At 50.7% G+C, this 17,654-nt stretch overlaps 2 protein-coding genes across 3 annotated transcripts in view; both read right to left on the bottom strand.

The window, feature by feature from the left end:
• LOC142825160 (GTPase IMAP family member 5-like) overlaps positions 1–17,654 on the bottom strand; it is a 257,445-nt gene that overhangs the window by 39,259 nt on the left and 200,532 nt on the right. The window lies entirely within an intron of this gene.
• Positions 240–15,229, bottom strand: LOC102455979 (GTPase IMAP family member 2-like). Its single transcript, XM_075916910.1, has 2 exons — positions 14,784–15,229; positions 240–1,360 (listed from the first exon to the last, which is right to left on the bottom strand). The coding sequence occupies exon 2, from the start codon at positions 1,350–1,352 to the stop codon at positions 585–587; it is 768 nt and encodes a 255-aa protein (XP_075773025.1). The 5' UTR covers positions 1,353–1,360; positions 14,784–15,229; the 3' UTR covers positions 240–584.

Below are 17,654 nucleotides of genomic sequence, written 5' to 3'. Positions count from 1 at the left end.
CAAGCTAGTGGATGTTATTTCACATCTCTGGGGAGAGGGCTCTGTTGCAATCCCTTGTCTGACCATAAATTCACTGTACTCCCCTGAAAGCAATAGAGGTATCCCACTGCAAATCCAATGTGACCGAACACAGCTACATGGCCATAATCCACATTTCGCCACCAAAATTCACGGACTCAAACTACTGCAAATGGAGGGTAAATCAAAGCAGAGATTGTGCCAAAATATTTAACTTAAGCTAACATTGAGGCCCCTGGGCTGGACCACAGGACAGTTTCCAGTTCTGCCTGATGGCTTGGGGGGTGCCATAGGCAAATCACATCCCAGCTCTGAACTGTAGTTCCCCATCTGTACAATGGGGAGAATGCTGCCATCTTGCTTGGAGAGTTACTGATGCAAAGTCTGTAAGAATTTGGCATCATTAACACACAGGATGTCAATAAAGAAGAAATATTGACATTGTAACCGGGATTGTATACAAATGGGCTGCCCTACCATAAGGATGTGGATGCTGGAGAAGTTCAGACAGAGGGTTTGGGAAACAGTTGGGTTAGATTGCAATGACCCTTTATACATGGCTGTTGTTAAGGGAGATAGATCAGCAGAATGACAATAACAACAATACCAACTGCAATACCCCCAAAGATCAAAATACTATCACTGTGCTTTGTAAAATATGCTTTTGCAGCCTTCAATGTGCCTGTTTTATTAATTCCCCTAGGAAATTGCTTGCTTTGCTCAGTTCGATAGATCTTACTGGCATAATACCTGCCCCCGTTCTCCTGCACCATTGTCTGGATCATTTCCACCAGCTCCGAAACCTGCTTCATCTGTTCTGCCCCAGTTGCTTTGTTGTTGAAAGCGCAATAGCGGTTCCCACACACCTGAATCAGCCCCTTAAGATCTCTGTTATCTGAATGTCTCACATAGTCCTGCAGGGAGCAGCCAGCCCCTAAATCTTCTTTCCGGGTGAACAGGACGACCATATGCCTCATGGCTCCATCTCCAAAGATCTCCCGGACTCGCTTCACAGCTTCCTTGTCCTCTTCAGTGTAACGGCCCAGCTGGGTCACCAGCACCAGCGCGTGGGGGCCTGGGGCGGAGAGCTCGACACAGCGACTGATCTCACTACGTGTCACTGTATCACATGCCTTTTGGTCAAAGATGGCAGGTGTGTCAATCACCACGAGCTCCCTCCTGTTCCAGCTCCTTCGCCCATTTTCACAAGTCACGGTCACTGGCGTTGCCCTAAGTTGGGACACAAACTTTCCTTCACCGAGAATGGTGTTTCCTGTGGCACTTTTCCCAGCACCGGTTTTGCCAACGAGGATGATTCTGAGCTCCGATCCCATATCTGGGTCTGCTGGTAGCAAGTTTCACAGAGTAAGCACCTGAGAAATATTTCTACTGATAGAATTACTGCTAAGAGATCTGGGATGTGTCAGGACACAAGTATTTCACCAGAGCCAACACCAATTCACTAGTGGAATAAAAGTGACATTTTATCCTGGTTAACGGTGCTTCCGCCACATCAATAAACCACAACACAGTTTAGCAAATCACACACACATCTCTCCTGGCTGTGGAGGAAGGAAGGTTCCTGGCTGCCATGGAAGGGCATGAGTCATATGTGATGTGGAACAGAGAGTGGAAGTGGAGCGGGGACGGGAAAGGCACACGGCTTGGGGGTCAGGACTGTGGTTGTTTCCAGAAGATTGCCCATAAAGGATTTTTCCCTCTACATTGATGAGCATTTAAGATTCTACACACCCAGGGAATATATTACTATATCACCCAGGGACTCATGTTCGAATCCAGATTGAGATTCTGGCCAATAATGCTGGGGGGTTGAGGGGCCTATAAGTGTCTGAAAACAATGTGTGATCTAAACTCCAGGCCGGGGTGTATAGGATTCTTGTCACAACCATTTTGGAGCGCCCCACCACCCTCCCTGCAGACCCCTGACTGCATCCCATGAAATAAGAATCCTGATCCTAAAGATGAGAAACTTTACACAGATACACAGGCACAGATACAGACTAAGTGATTTGCCCAAAGTCACAAGGGGCTCTTTGGCTGAACCAAGATTTGACCATCTCCAGTGTCCCTCTGCAGTAGGCTAGTCACATCCGCACCCTTCTGCCAGGCATGCCCCTGCTACAGTGTGGAGGAGGTACCAGAAGATGATCATTATATCCAGGAACCAACTCTCCTATGAGGTGGGGGAGGGAGGGGAATGACCGAATGGCACTGTTGGAACTAAAGAGCTTATAACGCAAGTGCAATCAAGAGACTAGGGGTGACTGTTGAGAGCCCAGGATCCGAGTGAGGCGTATCCCTGGTTCCAGCACATCAGAGACTTCGCCATGGCTGTGTGTTCTGCAGACAGCGCGGAACGGCGGCTTAAGGAGAAATGTACCGGCAGGAATTGTGTGGTGTGTGACGGGGGCTCCCGCCGTGTGCAAGGGGGAGGGTTACATGGGGACTGTGCCACGTGCTCTCCCAGAACTGGCTGGGGTGAAGGGCGGCACCCCTGCAGAGTGGAGGTGCAGGCCCACTTCCCTGTAGCCCATGCAAGATAATGGAGCAGGCACAGAGCGTGAAGGGAACTAACATAAAGCCAGGTGGTTTGACATGGTGGAAAGGGGGGAATGGAAAGAAGCCAAGAGGGGAGTTGCTGTGGCTGAAGCAAAGCGCCAGGGAGATGATGCCGGCAGCGATCATGCACTGGACAGCTCTGGGGCGTACTGCATGTGGAAAGGGCATTGAGTAGAGGGGGGTGACAGACCAAGAAGTGCAGGAGGGGAAGGCAGAGGTGGCTGGGCAAGCAGAGAAGAAAGATGGAATCGGAGGGAGGATGTGCAGGAGGAAGCAGCGAGATGTAGCCATGGCCTAGAGGGAGTTGATGGAAGAAATGGCGGAACTGAGTGATGTCCGGTCCCAGGCCCGAGTGACACAGAGGGAGTTTGCATTGGCAGAGTAGCTGAGAAGGACAAGAGAAGAGGCAGGTTTTGCTGGGAGAGGTTAAACGCTGTCCTGTGGCCATAATCAAACAGATCTGAAGGCTGGACATGGACACGTTGGAGGACAGGCAGAGATTTTAGCCTGCAGAGAAAGAGGCAGATGGGAAGTGGAGACTTGGGAGTGGTCAGCACAGAGATAAAACATTTATCGACTAAATAGACGGGGTCAGAGGGAAAAGAGCAGGGGCCCAGAACAGAGCCTTTTGGATCCCCAACGGAAAGTTGGAGCAGGGAAGAGGCAGGTCTGCTGAATAAAACACTGAACTGTGACCAGGACAAGGCTTTTGGTTTAACGTTCTCACCAGCGGTGATGTCTTCTTCCTCACTCCTCCTCCTTTCCATCGCTGCCTGGAACAGTTACAGTAAATGTGTTATTCCTTTGCCATACTCTGTTAAGCATCACTCTCAGAGTTTAGAAAATATGCTAGAAATACTCTGCTCTCCACCTTGAAATCTTGGTCTTGGCCATTATAGTGAGGTTCTGAAAATGATACATTGCTTATTTATACTGAAGGCCCATCGTTTGTCATCCACAATTATTCCCTTTTTAGAAAAAAGGCCCCAACTCAGCAAGGTACTCGAGGATGCCCTTAATTTACATCACAATTGATATATCATTATTGATATGTGACTCCATAGGAATGCAGACTGAACCTCCCTGGTCCAGCACCTTTAGGACTGGCTTCCCTTCTGGCTTCCACACCAGGAGAACACAGAGGACTGAACTCCTCCACCCACCTGCCTGCTTCTGCTGCTCCCAGCCTGCTTCTGGAATTCTGCTCCTGTTTGCCAGCCCTGCTCCATTCCCAGCTGCTCTCGAGCTCTGCAACCGGGGGTCTCTGATCTAGGAACATGTGCGGTCCTGCCAGATGATGGATGTTGCCAGATCAGAGAGTCCCAGACAAGAGAGGTTCAACCTGTACTCGTGCACGTCAAGACAGACATATCGCTAAGGCTGTGTCTACACTAGCAAGATTTTGTGCAAAAGCAGGTGCTTTTGCACAAAAACTTGCCGCCTGTCTACACTGGCCACGAGTTTTTGTGCAAGAACACTGACGTTCTAATGTGTGAAATCAGTGCTTCTTGCACAAGAACTATGATGCTCCTGCTCAGGAATAAGCCCTCTTGCGCAAGTGTTCTTGCGCAAGAGGCCAGTGTAGACAGGCAACATGAATTTCTTGCGCAAGAAAGCCCGATGGCTAAAATGCCCATTGGAGCTTTCTTGCGCAAGAAACTGTCTACACTGGCACAGATGCTTTTGCGCAAAAGGACATGCCAGTGTAGAAGCTCTCTTGTGCAAATACTTTAACGCAAAAACTCTTGCGTTAAAAGTATTTGGCAAAATTTTGCCAATGTAGACATAGCCTAAGTGTCTCACCATACTGTGGCCAGAGGCACTGATTTCATAACACTGATTATCTTGTTTAAGAACATGGCGAGTCCCACTGCAGTTAATGGGGGTACTCACATACCTACACACATGTGGAGATGCTTGCCAGACTGGGGCCAAATCGATGTTTCTAGCTGCTAGTAACTCAGATCGAGATGTGTATGAAAAACTCAGTGTCTGGTGTAGAAAACGGCCCCATCAATTGACTCCTAGCCAAAATACACAAACCCATATTCTGGGTATCCCTAAGCCACTGTCCGAAGCTATCCTGTTCTGTACATTCCTTCTGGGCCCCTGATTACGGGGCTAGGTATACCTTTTTTCTGACCCAGTGAGGCTGTTCTCATGTACTGCTTCTATGCACATAAACACATGGTCATCAGAATTGAAATCAAGACATACCCGAGCATTAGACTTTTGATACGTGAAGTGACGGAGAATGCAGCTCACATTTTGGGATGGATTCTATCCCTCTCTCTTCATCTGCTCTTTTATCTTGGGGTTCAGTCCTGCTAATTATCCAGGGCTCTCATTCTAGTAAAGCATTAAGCCCCTGCCTAGTGTTAAGTTTGTGACTCGTCCCGCTGAACTCAGTGAGATCACTCATATCACATCTTTTCTTGGAACTCCATCACAAGTTTTAATTATAAGAGAAATTAGCTAGGTACGGGGCCAGTCAGGATTGCTGGTATTTGTTAACTTTTATGTTGTTTGGAGTTACAAAGTTTAGAAAGAAATCACTTGAAACACAGAGAGCTTGAAGCAGTTGCAAGCTTCCATTTATTCCATAACACAGAACTAACTAGAACCAGACCAAACTGGGTAGGCTGACCCCTAATGTCATAACTCAAGGTATCTAAACTACACCCCTCTGTCAGCAGAGGGATGTAGATTAGGCACATGGATATTGCAATGGAAGCATGAGATTTAAATATCCTGCACTTCATTTGCATAATGGAGGCTGCCGCTTTTTTTTATGAGTCTTTTTTTTTTTAAATGGCAGTTTAGATGGGGATATTTTGAAAATAAAACCCCTTTTCAAAAGATCCTCAAACCTACACCAATCCAATACATAACATAATACTTCTCCTTTAATAAGAATGTCCCTTAAATTAAACAAACACTAAACTAGGGAATGAATGTAGATTGGGATTATTTTTCCCCATAACTGTGGGTTACCTTAACTAAAGGTCCAGATGTTCTCTAGGTGGATTATAGCAGACGTCTGGTGTTCTTGCATCCAAAAGTGTTATGGGTGTGAGCCTGATTGATAATGGACTGGGGATTTGAAGCACAAACAGGTGAGGCTGTAAAACCAACCTGCTCTGGGAGGGGTTTTGTGTTCATCACAGGCAGTGGAGGAGGAGAATCAAGAACAGGTGACTCTTGACACGGGTAGCTCACTGGTAGTGGTAAGATCAGGCAATTCAGCTGGAAATGTGTCTAGGGGGTTGGCATGACCTGATAACAACTGATCTACACGCAACTGCCAGATGAGTTACTCTGCAGTCTGAACAGTATAGGAAACAGGGCCTGTGTGAGTGAAGACGTTGGCAGGGACCTATTTAGTTCCATGAGCATCGTTCTGAGCCAAAACCGGGTCTCCAGGACTAAAGGTTTGGTTTTTTGCTCTGGATGCATGCCTGATGACTTAACTTTGCTGTTGATGTTGCATAATTTGCCATAGTTCAAAAGATTTCAGCAAGTGCGCAGCTGATGTCCCATCATTAGAAACGACAGGGTGTTTTAGTTGTATCCTGAGGTGTGTATCTGTAGAATAGTAAGAAAGTGTCCAGATGCTTTTGCATGAGTGAATGTCCTCTAGCCAATTTCAAAGCTTGTTTCATTGTGTACACAAACCTTCAGCCAATCCATTGATGGATGGGTGATATGGTACTGGAGTGATGTGATGAATCCCATTTGCTTTCATCAAATTTCCAAACTTCTGAGAGACAGACTACGGACCGTTGTCACTCACAAGTTGTTCTGGAAAACCAAAGCAACAAAAGATTCCCCATAGTTTTTGGATAGTACCCTCAGCAATAGTGGATGGCATTATAGTGACTTCTGGCCATTTGGAATAGGCATCTACCACCACCAAGAACATTCTACCTTCTAATGGGCCAGCAAAATCCACATGAACATGTTGCCACGTTTTTTAGGCCCATCCCATGGGTGTACAAAGTGCTGGCTGGAGCTATTCCTGCGCCCTGGGAAGACACTATAATTGAGTCTGGGGCCCCGCTCCCATCTAGCTGGGCAACACCGCGTGCATGCTGGAAAGACATAATTGCGCCCGGGGCCCAGCCCCTACCCCTGCCTGGCCAGGCAGCACCGCACAACACCCCTTACAGGTTGGTGCCCTGGGCAGCTGCCTGGCTAGCCCACCCCTTAATCGGCCCTGGGTGCACAAGTGCTAGCTGAGATGCATTTTCACACCCTGGCATGAAACACAAGCTCTTGCCTTCTCTTCAATTGTACCATCCAAGCCAGGCCACCAAAAATAGCTTTGTGTAATTTCTTTCATGTGCAGCTGCTCTTCCATCTGTTGTCCCAGTAGAGTTGGAATAATGACACGCATTCCCCTTAACAAGCACCCAGAATGGATCGATAATTCTGTCCTTTTGCGCAAAGTAAAAGACTTACTGCTGCAAGCCTGGCACCAATGGCTGGAGGCTGCCTGGCACCACCTTGTGCACGTCAGCCCCCTAGCTCTCCACCTGGCATCCCTGGGGCCCATGGAGGAGGCACAGCACTGCCCGGATGCCAGCGTGCCCCGCCGCATCTGGCATCTGGACACCAGCAGCAACTGGTGGGACCGCATCGTCCTGGAGTGCTAGGGTGACAGACAGTGGACCCAGAACTTCAGGATGAAGAGGGACACCTTTCTGGAGATCTTTGAGTGGCTCACCCCTGCTCTGCGGTGATGGGACACTCGCATGAGGCCCGCCATCCCTCTCCAGAAGTGTGTGGCCATCGCCCTCTGGAAGCTCTCCATGCTGGACAGCTACTGATCTGTCGGGAACCAGTTCGGCGTGTGGAGATCCACCGTCGGAGCAGTGCTCATTCAGGTACAGCACTCACTGGCCACTGGGCCGGGGGGGGGGGAGGGTGGCTGCAAGGAGGGGATGAGCCGCCCCAGGGAAAACAGGGACGGGAGAGGAGACAACAGTGCCCCACATGGGAGGGTTCGGTCTTTCCCGGTCGTGCTACACGCTGCCCACGGGGGTTGCTTTTGGGAGTGGGGCGCGGGGCAGTGCCAGGGAACAAACACTTCCAGCCACCTGGGCGCCCTACTGATTCGCAGTTTTCTGTGTCTCTCTGCAGGTGGTCATGGCCAGCAACCAGGTGCTGCTCCGCAGGGTGGTCCGCCTCGCTGATCTGGACGCCGTCATCTGGGGGTTCGGCGCCCTCGGCTTCCCCAACTGCAGGGGGGCCATCGATGGGCTGCACATCCCCATCTGTGCCCCAGAACATTAGGCCTCCCAGTATATCAGCTGAAAGGGGTACTTCTCTGTGCTCCTGCAGGCCGTGTGTGACCACCAGGGCCAGTTCACGGTCATTAATGTGGGCTGGTCCGGCACGGGTGTTCCGGAACTCCTCTATGTGCCAGAGGCTGCAGACCAGGACCTTCTTCCCCGACCACCACATCAGGGTCGGAGATGTGGACATGCCCGTGTGCCTGGAGGGGGATGTGGCCTATCCCCTACATCCCTGGCTCATGAAGCCATACACAGGGCACCTCAACCCCTCCCAGCAGGCTTTCAATGCCAGGCTCACCAGGGCCCGCATCGTGATCGAGGGGGCCTTCGGATGTCTGAAAGCCAGATTTAGGTGTCTCCGCATGCGCCTTGACCTTACTGAGCACAATATCTCTCCCATGGTGGCAGCATGTTGTGTGCTGCACAATTTGTGTGAGTGGAAGGGGGAGGCTTTACTGCCAGCCTGGATGATTGAGGCATAAAACTTGGCTGGCCACTACGCTCAGCCCTGCACCACTGCCATCCGGAAGGCCCAGCGGGGGCCCGTCCGGATCTGGGAAGTCCTGCGGAAGAGCTTCCAGGTGGAGGAGGAGGACTGAACTCTCCCTGCATGCCCCAGTGGGGCCTTCTTCCACCTCCCCTCCTTCACCTTTCCCCTCCCTAACTGCCCTTCCTAATGTCAAATAAACACACCTGTTTTGCCAACAAAAATGTCTTTTATTGTACATAACTGGGGTGGGAGGAGGGAGGAGTGATGGTGGGACAAGGGAGGGGGAAACCTGGGAGGATGGAGCTAGAAGGGGGAGGAAGTGAAGGGAAAGCTCAGGGTTGAGGGTACTGCTGGCTCTCCTGTCTCGCAGCACTGCGGGTGCAGGGGCATCGGGGGGGGGAGTGGGTGTGGAGGGTGGGGCAGGAGGGATGGCGGGTGCGGAGTAAGCGGGAGGGGGAGCAAGGGTGGGAGGAGGAGGGAGAGCTGGGACGGCTGCAGGGGCTGGAGCAGGACGAGGCAGGAACCTGTCCACCAAGGTCTGGAGGTGGCCTTTTTGGGAACGGTCCTGCTCCGCCAGTGCCTCCAAACTCCGCTGCCGCTGCCGCAGCTGCAGCTGCAGCTGCAGCCGCAGGTCCTCCCGGACACAGTTGTCCTGGGTGCGGACCTGGTGCTCCAGGAGCCGCAGGTGCCACCGCTGGTACTCCTTGTGTTTCCTGGTGCACCTGCTGGCCCGGGTGCGGGTGGCTGTTGCAGATGACATGGTGTGCCCTGCAGTCCCAGGTGCTGCGGCTGTGGTGAAAGAAGAGAAGTGGTCAGTTCTCCCTGGGGACACAGTGGGTGAAACCCAGCCCCCCTCTGCAAGGCCAGGGCCCCTGCATGACACCCAGTTGCTGCTCCATGGGGGGCAAGGCCCAGGCGCATGGTCCCTGGGCTCCCTCTCCTCCCACCCTCCCGTACACATAAGGGGAGCATGATGGCACTCACATGTGGAGCCCTCCTCGGTCTTGGACGACACGGCCGATGTGCTCTGTGGGATGCCTCGGGGATCCTGGGTCCTTGGCAGGCTCCCTGCAGGCTCCTGGCTCTCGGCATCCTCCTCCTCCTCCTCGGTGTTAGGGACGGGTCCCTCTGCCCCGGGGTCGATAACCACCTGGGAGCATGGATGGCATGACCCCCCGCGATGTGGTCCAGGGCCTCAAAGTGGGGTCAGGCCTCCGGGTCGGCCCCTGGCTGGGAGGCCCTGGAGTAGGAATGCCGCAGGTCCTTAATTTTACAGCAGACCTGCTCCTGGGTCCGCACGTGGCCTTTGGTGGCCAGGCTGTCAGCCATGCGGCTGTAGAAGGCCGCATTCCTGTGGCTAGTGCGGAGATCATGGATGTTGGAGGCTTCCCCCCAAACCTCGATGAGGTCCACAATCTCCACACTAGACCAGGCGGGCGCTCGCCTCTTGCGGCCCCGGGCAGGCTCCCGGGAGCCGCCAGCCTGATCCCGGGAAGAGGCAGAGGGCTGGGTGGCAGCGGGTGGCTGGCTCATTCCATGCCAGGTGTAGGGTCTGCTGGCTGGGTGCTAGTAGGCTTGCAACTGGCACAAGCAGTGTAGCCAGACCGTGGCCCTTTAAGGGCTTCGGGGCCGGGAGCGGGGCAGAAGAGTTTTCCTGGTTGTGCCCAGAGTGGCCACCAGGGCAAGCTGGGGAAGGCTAACCTCCCACTAGTTCGAATTAAGTGGCTACACAGCCCTTAATTGGAACTACTCAATTCGAACTAGGCATTAGTCCTCATAGAATGAGGTTTACCTAGTTCGAATTAAGCTCTTCGAACTAGCGGTTTGTATGTGTAGCGCCTATGAAAGTTAATTCGAACTAACGGCTGTTAGTTCGAATTAACTTTGTAGTGTAGACATGCCTAAGTTCTTAAGGTGATCCTCCTCATTCCTACCGTTGACCAGGATGTCATCAAGATAGCACTGGACTCCTGGCAAGCCATACAAAACCTGGTCCATAGCCCTCTGGAACAAAGCTAGGGCATATATAATACCAAAGCGTAAGTGACAGTAAAGATATAGCCCCTTATGCATCACAATAGACAACAGCTCTTGGGATGTCTCACTGACATGCATTTGCAAATCTGTTTGACTCAGGTCAATCTTGCTGAACGTTTGTCCCCCAGCCAGGCCCACAAAGAAGTCATCAATGTAGGGAAGAGGTGTGAGGAAGTGAGGAGTTATGATGATTCAAAGGGGGGCTGCATGGAGAGGGGGCACCCAGTGCCCAGATGTTATTGATTTAATGTGACAAAGGGGGAGGGAGTTTGTTGTTTCAGAGAACAGCCCAGAACTGGAGCCCTGGTGACTGGCCAACCCCGCTCAGAGGATACAACTGGATCCAGACAGATGACAGACAAGCAGCTGTAGAGGGGAGACTCTGGTGGCTGACCCAGTGGGTCCCAGTGAGGAGAGAACACTGAACAGAGGAGAGAAGAGGCAGAGAAGAGAGGAGCCTAGGCTACCCTGTTACCTAGAGAGAGAGAGACAATGGACGGGGGAGAGGCTGTTGCTGTGGATATTGGGGGCTCTGCTGGGAGGCTGGGGGCTGTTTTTTGGGGGACAGAGGGTAGATTAGGCAGGACTCAGCTGGCTGTGGGGAGGCTGGCGTGAGAGCTGAGGGCCCAGGCCTCCTGGACTGAGGGATCCTTTGCTGCTTTCAAAGCTCCATAAACCCTCCTGTTTTGTGCTGGCTGAGAGTCGCTCTAGGCCAGAAAACATGGCTGCGCTATTTCCTCAGGCATTGGAGGCTTCAGTGATCTGGAGGGAGTGGACCCCCTGGGGGCTTGTGGTGGAGGCAGGTGGCTAAAGGCCCTGAGAGGAGCCATCCCAGAGGTGGAGGAGCAGACACCCTAGGTGAGAGTGAGCCCCCAAGAGAGGGTCACCACACTCGAATGGACTCCCTGAGAAAGGGCTGTCTCATTTCTGCTAGGCTGGAGGGGCTTCCCACGAAGGGGCTGCTGCACTGGAAAGCAGATCCCGCTTGGGGGCCGAGGGGTCAAGTGTGGGCACAACCTGTGAACTGTGAGAAGAGTGTATTGCTCTGCACACAATATTGGGTTAACAGTGACCTTAAAATCTCTGCAATCCTGAATGGCACCCTCTTTCTTCAATATTGGAACTATTGGAGTAGCCTATGGGCTATAGGTAACTGGTATTAGGAGTCCATTTTTGACTAGACACTCTAGGTCGGCTTCAACTTTTGGCCTGATGGCATATGGCACAGTCCTGGCCTTCAGATATTTTGATTGGCTGCCAGGTTTAATGTTCAGTTTCACGGTGATTCCCCTCATACTTCCCAGATCCTCTCCCAACAGCAGCCTGTTTCTTTAATACATCGGTCAGACCTGTTTCTTCTTTAGTCATCAGGTGCACGTCTGCCCAGTTCAGAGGGCTCTTCCTAAGCCACAAGCTTCCCATGAAGGCTGGGTAATGGCCTTTCACCGCAAACAGTGGTAATTCCAGTCTGTCCATTGATCTCCACCTCAACATCAGTAGTGCCCAACAAGGATACCAATGTATATGTCTTCAGAATGAACTTTGCTGCCTTAAGTGGAAGGTGCTTTAGCTTTTCCTTATACACCGTGTCTGAGACCACTTCTAAGCGTACAGATTTGCCATCCAGCAGTGGGGTTGCCCAGTATTCATAGATCCATAGAATCATAGAACATTAGGACTGGAAGGGACCTCGAGAGGTCACCAAGTCCAGTCCCCTGCCCTCATGGCAGGACCAAATACTGTCTAGACCATCCCTGATAGACATTTATCTAACCTACTCTTAAATATCTCCAGAGATGGGGATTCCACAACCTCCCTGGGCAATTTATTCCAGTGTTTGACCACCCTGACAGTTAGGAACTTTTTCCAAATGTCCAACCTGAACCTCCCTTGCTGCAGTTTAAGCCCATTGCTGCTTGTTCTGTCCTCAGAGGGCAAGATGAACAAGTTTTCTCCCTCCTCCTTATGACACCCTTTTAGACACCTGAAAACTGCTCTCATGTCCCCCCTCAATCTTCTCTTTTCTAAACTAAACAAACCCAGTTCTTTCAGCCTTCCCTCATAGGTCATGGTCTCTAGACTTTTAATCATTTTCGTTGCTCTTCTCTGGACCCTCTCCAATTTCTCCACATCTTTCTTGAAATGCGGCGCCCAGAACTGGACACAATACTCTACTGAGGCCTAACCAGCACAGAGTAGAGCGGAAGAATGACTTCTCGTGTCTTGCTCACAACACACCTGTTAATACATCCCAGAATCAGGTTTGCTTTTTTTCCAACAGCATCACACTGCTGACTCTTATTTAGCTTGTGGTCCACCATAACCCCTAGATCCCTTTCTGCCATATTCCTTCCTAGACAGTCATGGGATCCCACTGCCAAAGACAAAACATAGCAGGGCACTTTTTTTTCAGAGGGGGTGTCACCTTGTTCATCAGGGCTAAGTCTACACTGGCATGATTTTGCCCAAAAGTGGCTGCTTTTGCGCAAAAACTTGCTGCCTGTCTACACTGGCGGTGAGTTCTTGTGCAAGAACACTGATGTTCTAATGTATGAATTCAGGGCTTCTTGCACTAGAACTATGATGCTGCCGCTCAGGAATAAGCCCTTTTGTGCAACTGTTCTTGCGCAAGAGGCCAGTGTAGACAAGTACGATGAATTTCTTGCACAAGAAAGCCCTATGGTTAAAATGGCCATCAGAGCTTTCTTGTGCAACAGAGTGTCTATGCTGGCATGGATGCACTTGCACAAAAGCACATCTTTTGCGCAAAGGCACATGCCAGTGTAGACGCTCTCTTGTGGAAGAGTTTTTGCACAAGAACTCTTCTGCAAAAGTGTTCGTGTGCAAAATCATGCCCGTGTAGACGTAGCCCAGGAGTCTGCTTGATGGGATGCAGATTTTCTATTTGGTCCACCAGACCACAAGCCTCTTTTTCTTTTGTTGGCAGGCCTGCTCAGTGTGTCCTTTTCCCCCATACTGTCAACACACTAGGTCCTTACACCAGCATTCTGATGCACTGTGACTTGGCTCACCATGGCCGTAACATTCCTGCCTCCCTACTGTTTAGTGGGTAGGTCCTTGCGACATTTTATGCAGCCTAAGAGGTGCACTAATGTATTACACCTCTCATGTGGCCAGTTCCATGGAGATCGCAATAGCAATGGCCTTCTATAGGGTGAGCTGAGCTTCTGTTAATAGATGTGTCCATATCACTTCACTGGGCAGGGCACACAATAACCTGTCCCATATGACATAATTTAACATCTCCTGAATCTGCACACAGTAACCCAGGCTTATATTTAACACGGTATTTCCCAGTCGATTTTGATGAGTGACACATCAGTGTTGCAGGATCAGTGCCTCAGATCAGTATTTCGTCGGGGTTTACTCTGACTGCACATGGTCTTCTAATGTAAGTAATGAAATACTTGAACACAGAGCCAATTCTTCTTGACTCTGTCCACACCCAGCCAACAAAACTTTCATTTTGGTTTGGTTTGAAACATTGTCACATGAAAGTCATGAAAAATCTATATCAAGTGCCAACATCAATAGAGATTTTTTTAAATGTGTAGATTTGTAAAATTGTTGTAGATAAAAAGCATGACTGATAGATCAGATCCTCCACAGATAAACACAAAATTTGGAAAAATAACAAGTTTAAAATCATGTAGAGTAATTCAGTGAAATAACCTGAAATGAATCATGAGTTAAGCATACAAACAATAGTTCCAATGTTTACATGTTTTTGAGAAAATGTGGAAACTAAGAGTATCATCTGAGCTCTGAAAAGTCAAGCTATCATGTTTTCCCCTTCAATTAATGGAATAATTGAAAATCTCAATTTCCTGTCCTAGCCTCACTGCTTGGCTCATGAATTATTCACAAGACACTGTTTCTAACCAACAAAATAGAAGCTGTTCTCACTGCAGGTAAGGTGAGGAGGTGCTGAATGGCGCTGAGACGGTCCAGTTCATTCCCACGCCAGAGGTAAACTTGGCAGGGGAAAAGGCGTAACCGCGCCTGGTGCCTGAGGCCATTGCAGCAGCTCAAACGCACCATTTCTATCCCCTGAACGTCTGGTGAGTTCTCTCACAAGGTCTAACAGTGTCTTCCCTGCTGCTCCCTGCTGCCCTTTGGGAATGGGTGTGAGCAGGGCCAATGCCCACAGGTTTTAAACACATAGAAATCGCCCTGCCCCCCCCCCCCCCCCGGATTGTCTCCTAGTAACTCAGTTATGTGATCAATTTTAAATACACCCTAACTGCCACACAAACAACCCTTCCCACACCTCCTCACCCCAGTCCTCCTCCACACAGATACATGCACACACATGCACTCACACATGCACACGCACTTACCTCTCTGCTGACCGCTCAGCTTGGAGATCAAACCCCTGTTACTTCTTCAGGCTAAGCCGATATTTCCAATTTCTCCCCTCTCCTCCAGGCTGCTGGTGTTGAAGAGGAGGGATCAGTTGCTAGTTTCTGTCACTTAACAGCGGTATCAGACTAACAGCTGAGGTGACTGAGTCCAATTGCAGAAATGAAAAGGAAGAATGACCCGAGGAGCTAAACTTCCTTCTCTGTGCACATGAAGAGACCAAAGCCACTGAGCAGCCAACACGCCCGTGGAAGTTTGACAGGAAGTGAACTTGTGCAGAACGGCAGCAACACACAAAAACCTTCGTTCTAACAGCAAAAGCACCCAGGCTGTCAGGGGGACATAACCTACACCTGACTCACCACTTCCTCCCGCACACAGAAACGGCATCTTTCCACAGAGCAGTACCTGGGATTTCTTTTGCCATATCATAGCAACTTTTCCATGTGCCACATTAATTCTGAAGAATGCCTTCGCAAAGGAGCTAACAGTTCGAGCTGTATTTTCAAACTGCCTCTGGAACCCTGAGGGCCTTATCGTCTAGTGACACCCAGAGGAGAAAAACTCTCAAACCAGAACAAACCTGAATCAAGGCTGGTGTGTGCAGTGGGGCCTGTTTCCCTGGCCAGGCTGTTAGAGCTGTTCCCTTGCTCCCTTCCTGGGTTTGTTGTATAGATACAGAGCAGAAGATGAGACGCTGGTGTGCAGCCAAGGGGTTTGTTGGGGTTAACTCCAGCCAAGCGTGACAGGGCTCTGCACTCTGGGGGAATCTGTCCCTGGGGGTCTGTTCCCAGCTCTGACCCCAAAGGCTCTGGCCTGGATCCCCATTATTCCTCCCCCATTTCTACCTCCTGCTTCTTAGCAGGCCCAAATATCCCTGTAGTACACGGACCCCATGACAGCCCTTTGAACTTATGGCCACGTTCCATGTGAAGCCGGGGTTTTCACCCAACTCCTTTTGTATCCCATGGGGAGGGGAGGAGGAGTTGCAAGCCAGTTCCTAGACCCATTCCAGCCCATCCTCCACCATCGCTTCTTAGCCGTTCATTTGCCTGGATGGCTTTTTTCCCATTCACCTGCCAATGACTCCCGCAAGCTGCATTCATCTTCCTTCACAGGGCTGGACAACAAGAGACTGTCGCAGTCATCAGGACGCTCATGAGTAGCTGGGCCTCAGGACCAGGACCCAGCATCTCCATCAGTGGCTGGGCCAAAGGGCCCCCTCAGTCTCTCCCTCTGCCTTGGAACTGTGGCTGCTGTAGCACTTTCACCCCTCGAGGTCCAACTGCCTTAGGGGTAGAAAAACCTCTAAAGTTATGCCAGGGGTGGGGAAGGAGCCCATGTTTCCTCCCAGAATTTCCACACTCCCTAAAACATGTGTCCTTGGAAGGAGATGGCCTTCTTAGAAAAGCTTTTCATACAGTCGCCCACAATACTCTTGCCAGCAAGTTAAGGGAGTATGGATTGGATAAATGGAATGTAAGATGGATAGAAAAGTGGCTAGACTGTCGGGCCCAATGGGTAGTGGTGGGTGGTTTCAAGTGCAGTGCTCCAAAGATCGGTTTTAGGGCTGGTTTTGTTCAATATTGTTATTAATGACATCACTGAGGGGATGGATTGCACCCCCAGCAAGTTTACAGATGACACTAAGCTAGGGGGAGATAGGGTATGTCTACACTACAAAGTTAATTCGAACTAACAAACGTTAGTTTGAATTAACTTTGATAGGGGCTACACACGGGAACCACTAGTTCGAACTTAATTTGGACTAGCGGAGCACTTAATTCAAACTAGGTAAACCTCATTCCACGAGGACTAATGCCTAGTTCGAATTAACTAGTTTGAATTAAGGGCTGTGTAGCCACTTAATTCGAACTAGTGGGAGGCTAGCCCTTCCCAGCTTGCCCTGGTGGCCACTCTGGGCAACACCAGGAAAACTCTTTTTCCCCCCTCCCGGCCCCGGAGCCCTTAAAGGGGCAAGGGCTGGCTACGGTGCCCGTGCCAGGTGCAAGCCTGCCAGCACCCAGCAAGCAGACCCCACACCTGGCACGGCTCGAGCCAGCCACCTGCTGTCACCCAGCCCTCTCCCTCTTCCCGGACCAGTCTCCCTGAGTTTTGTTCGAACTAGCGGTTTTTATGTGTAGTGCCTATCAAAGTTAATTCGAACTAACGGCTGTTAGTTTGAACTAACTTTGTAGTGTAGACATACCCTCATGGTGGCCCAGCTGAGTGGCTCAGAAGTCAGCCGAGCGCCATGGCAGGAGGCGTAAGGGGGCAGGGCGGTGATGTACACACCCAGGGGGCGGGGCCTGGATGAGCGTGCATCCATGACATTGACAGAGGAGAGTGGAGATAGAGTGAGAGGCAGGAGGGGGAGGAGAAGAGAAAAAGAGAGACAGAGAGAGAGGCAGAAGGTGGAGGAGAGCTGAGGGGGGGAGGCAGGAGGAGGAGGAGAGCAAGAGAGAGAGACACAGAGCAAGAGACCGGAGGCTCAGGAGAGAAGACCGATGTGGAGGAGAGACCTGAAAATCCCGTGTTGGGACGGGCTAATTGGCTAGCATGTGTATAATGTCTGTGTATGGAGTTAGGAGTATGGACTCTTTGTTAATACTAGAAGTTTCTCTGTATGGGATTGAGCAAGAAACGAAGAATGCTCAGCCTATGGACATGCTAATGAGCAAGTCTCCATGGCACAATAGCCCTCTATAGGCCAAGGACACACTTCAAGAGTGGTGACTGATACCTAAGAGCTATCAGCAGGGAACACAGGGATAGGACGTGGGCCAGGTGACCTGCTGTAGCCAAGAAGAGACCAGGAAGGATGTATAAAGATGCCATGTGGGAGCCTC

The sequence above is a fragment of the Pelodiscus sinensis genome, unplaced genomic scaffold (genome assembly GCF_049634645.1).
Source record: "Pelodiscus sinensis isolate JC-2024 unplaced genomic scaffold, ASM4963464v1 ctg40, whole genome shotgun sequence".
Taxonomy (NCBI): Eukaryota; Metazoa; Chordata; order Testudines; family Trionychidae; genus Pelodiscus; species Pelodiscus sinensis.
The sequence above is the reverse complement of the archived record's forward strand: the minus strand, read 5'-3'. Positions and strand labels throughout refer to the sequence as shown.

Bases quoted from the DNA above. Each gene is read 5' to 3' on its own strand.
- LOC102455979 (XM_075916910.1), bottom strand. From the start codon at position 1,352: ATGGGATCGGAGCTCAGAATCATCCTCGTTGGCAAAACCGGTGCTGGG.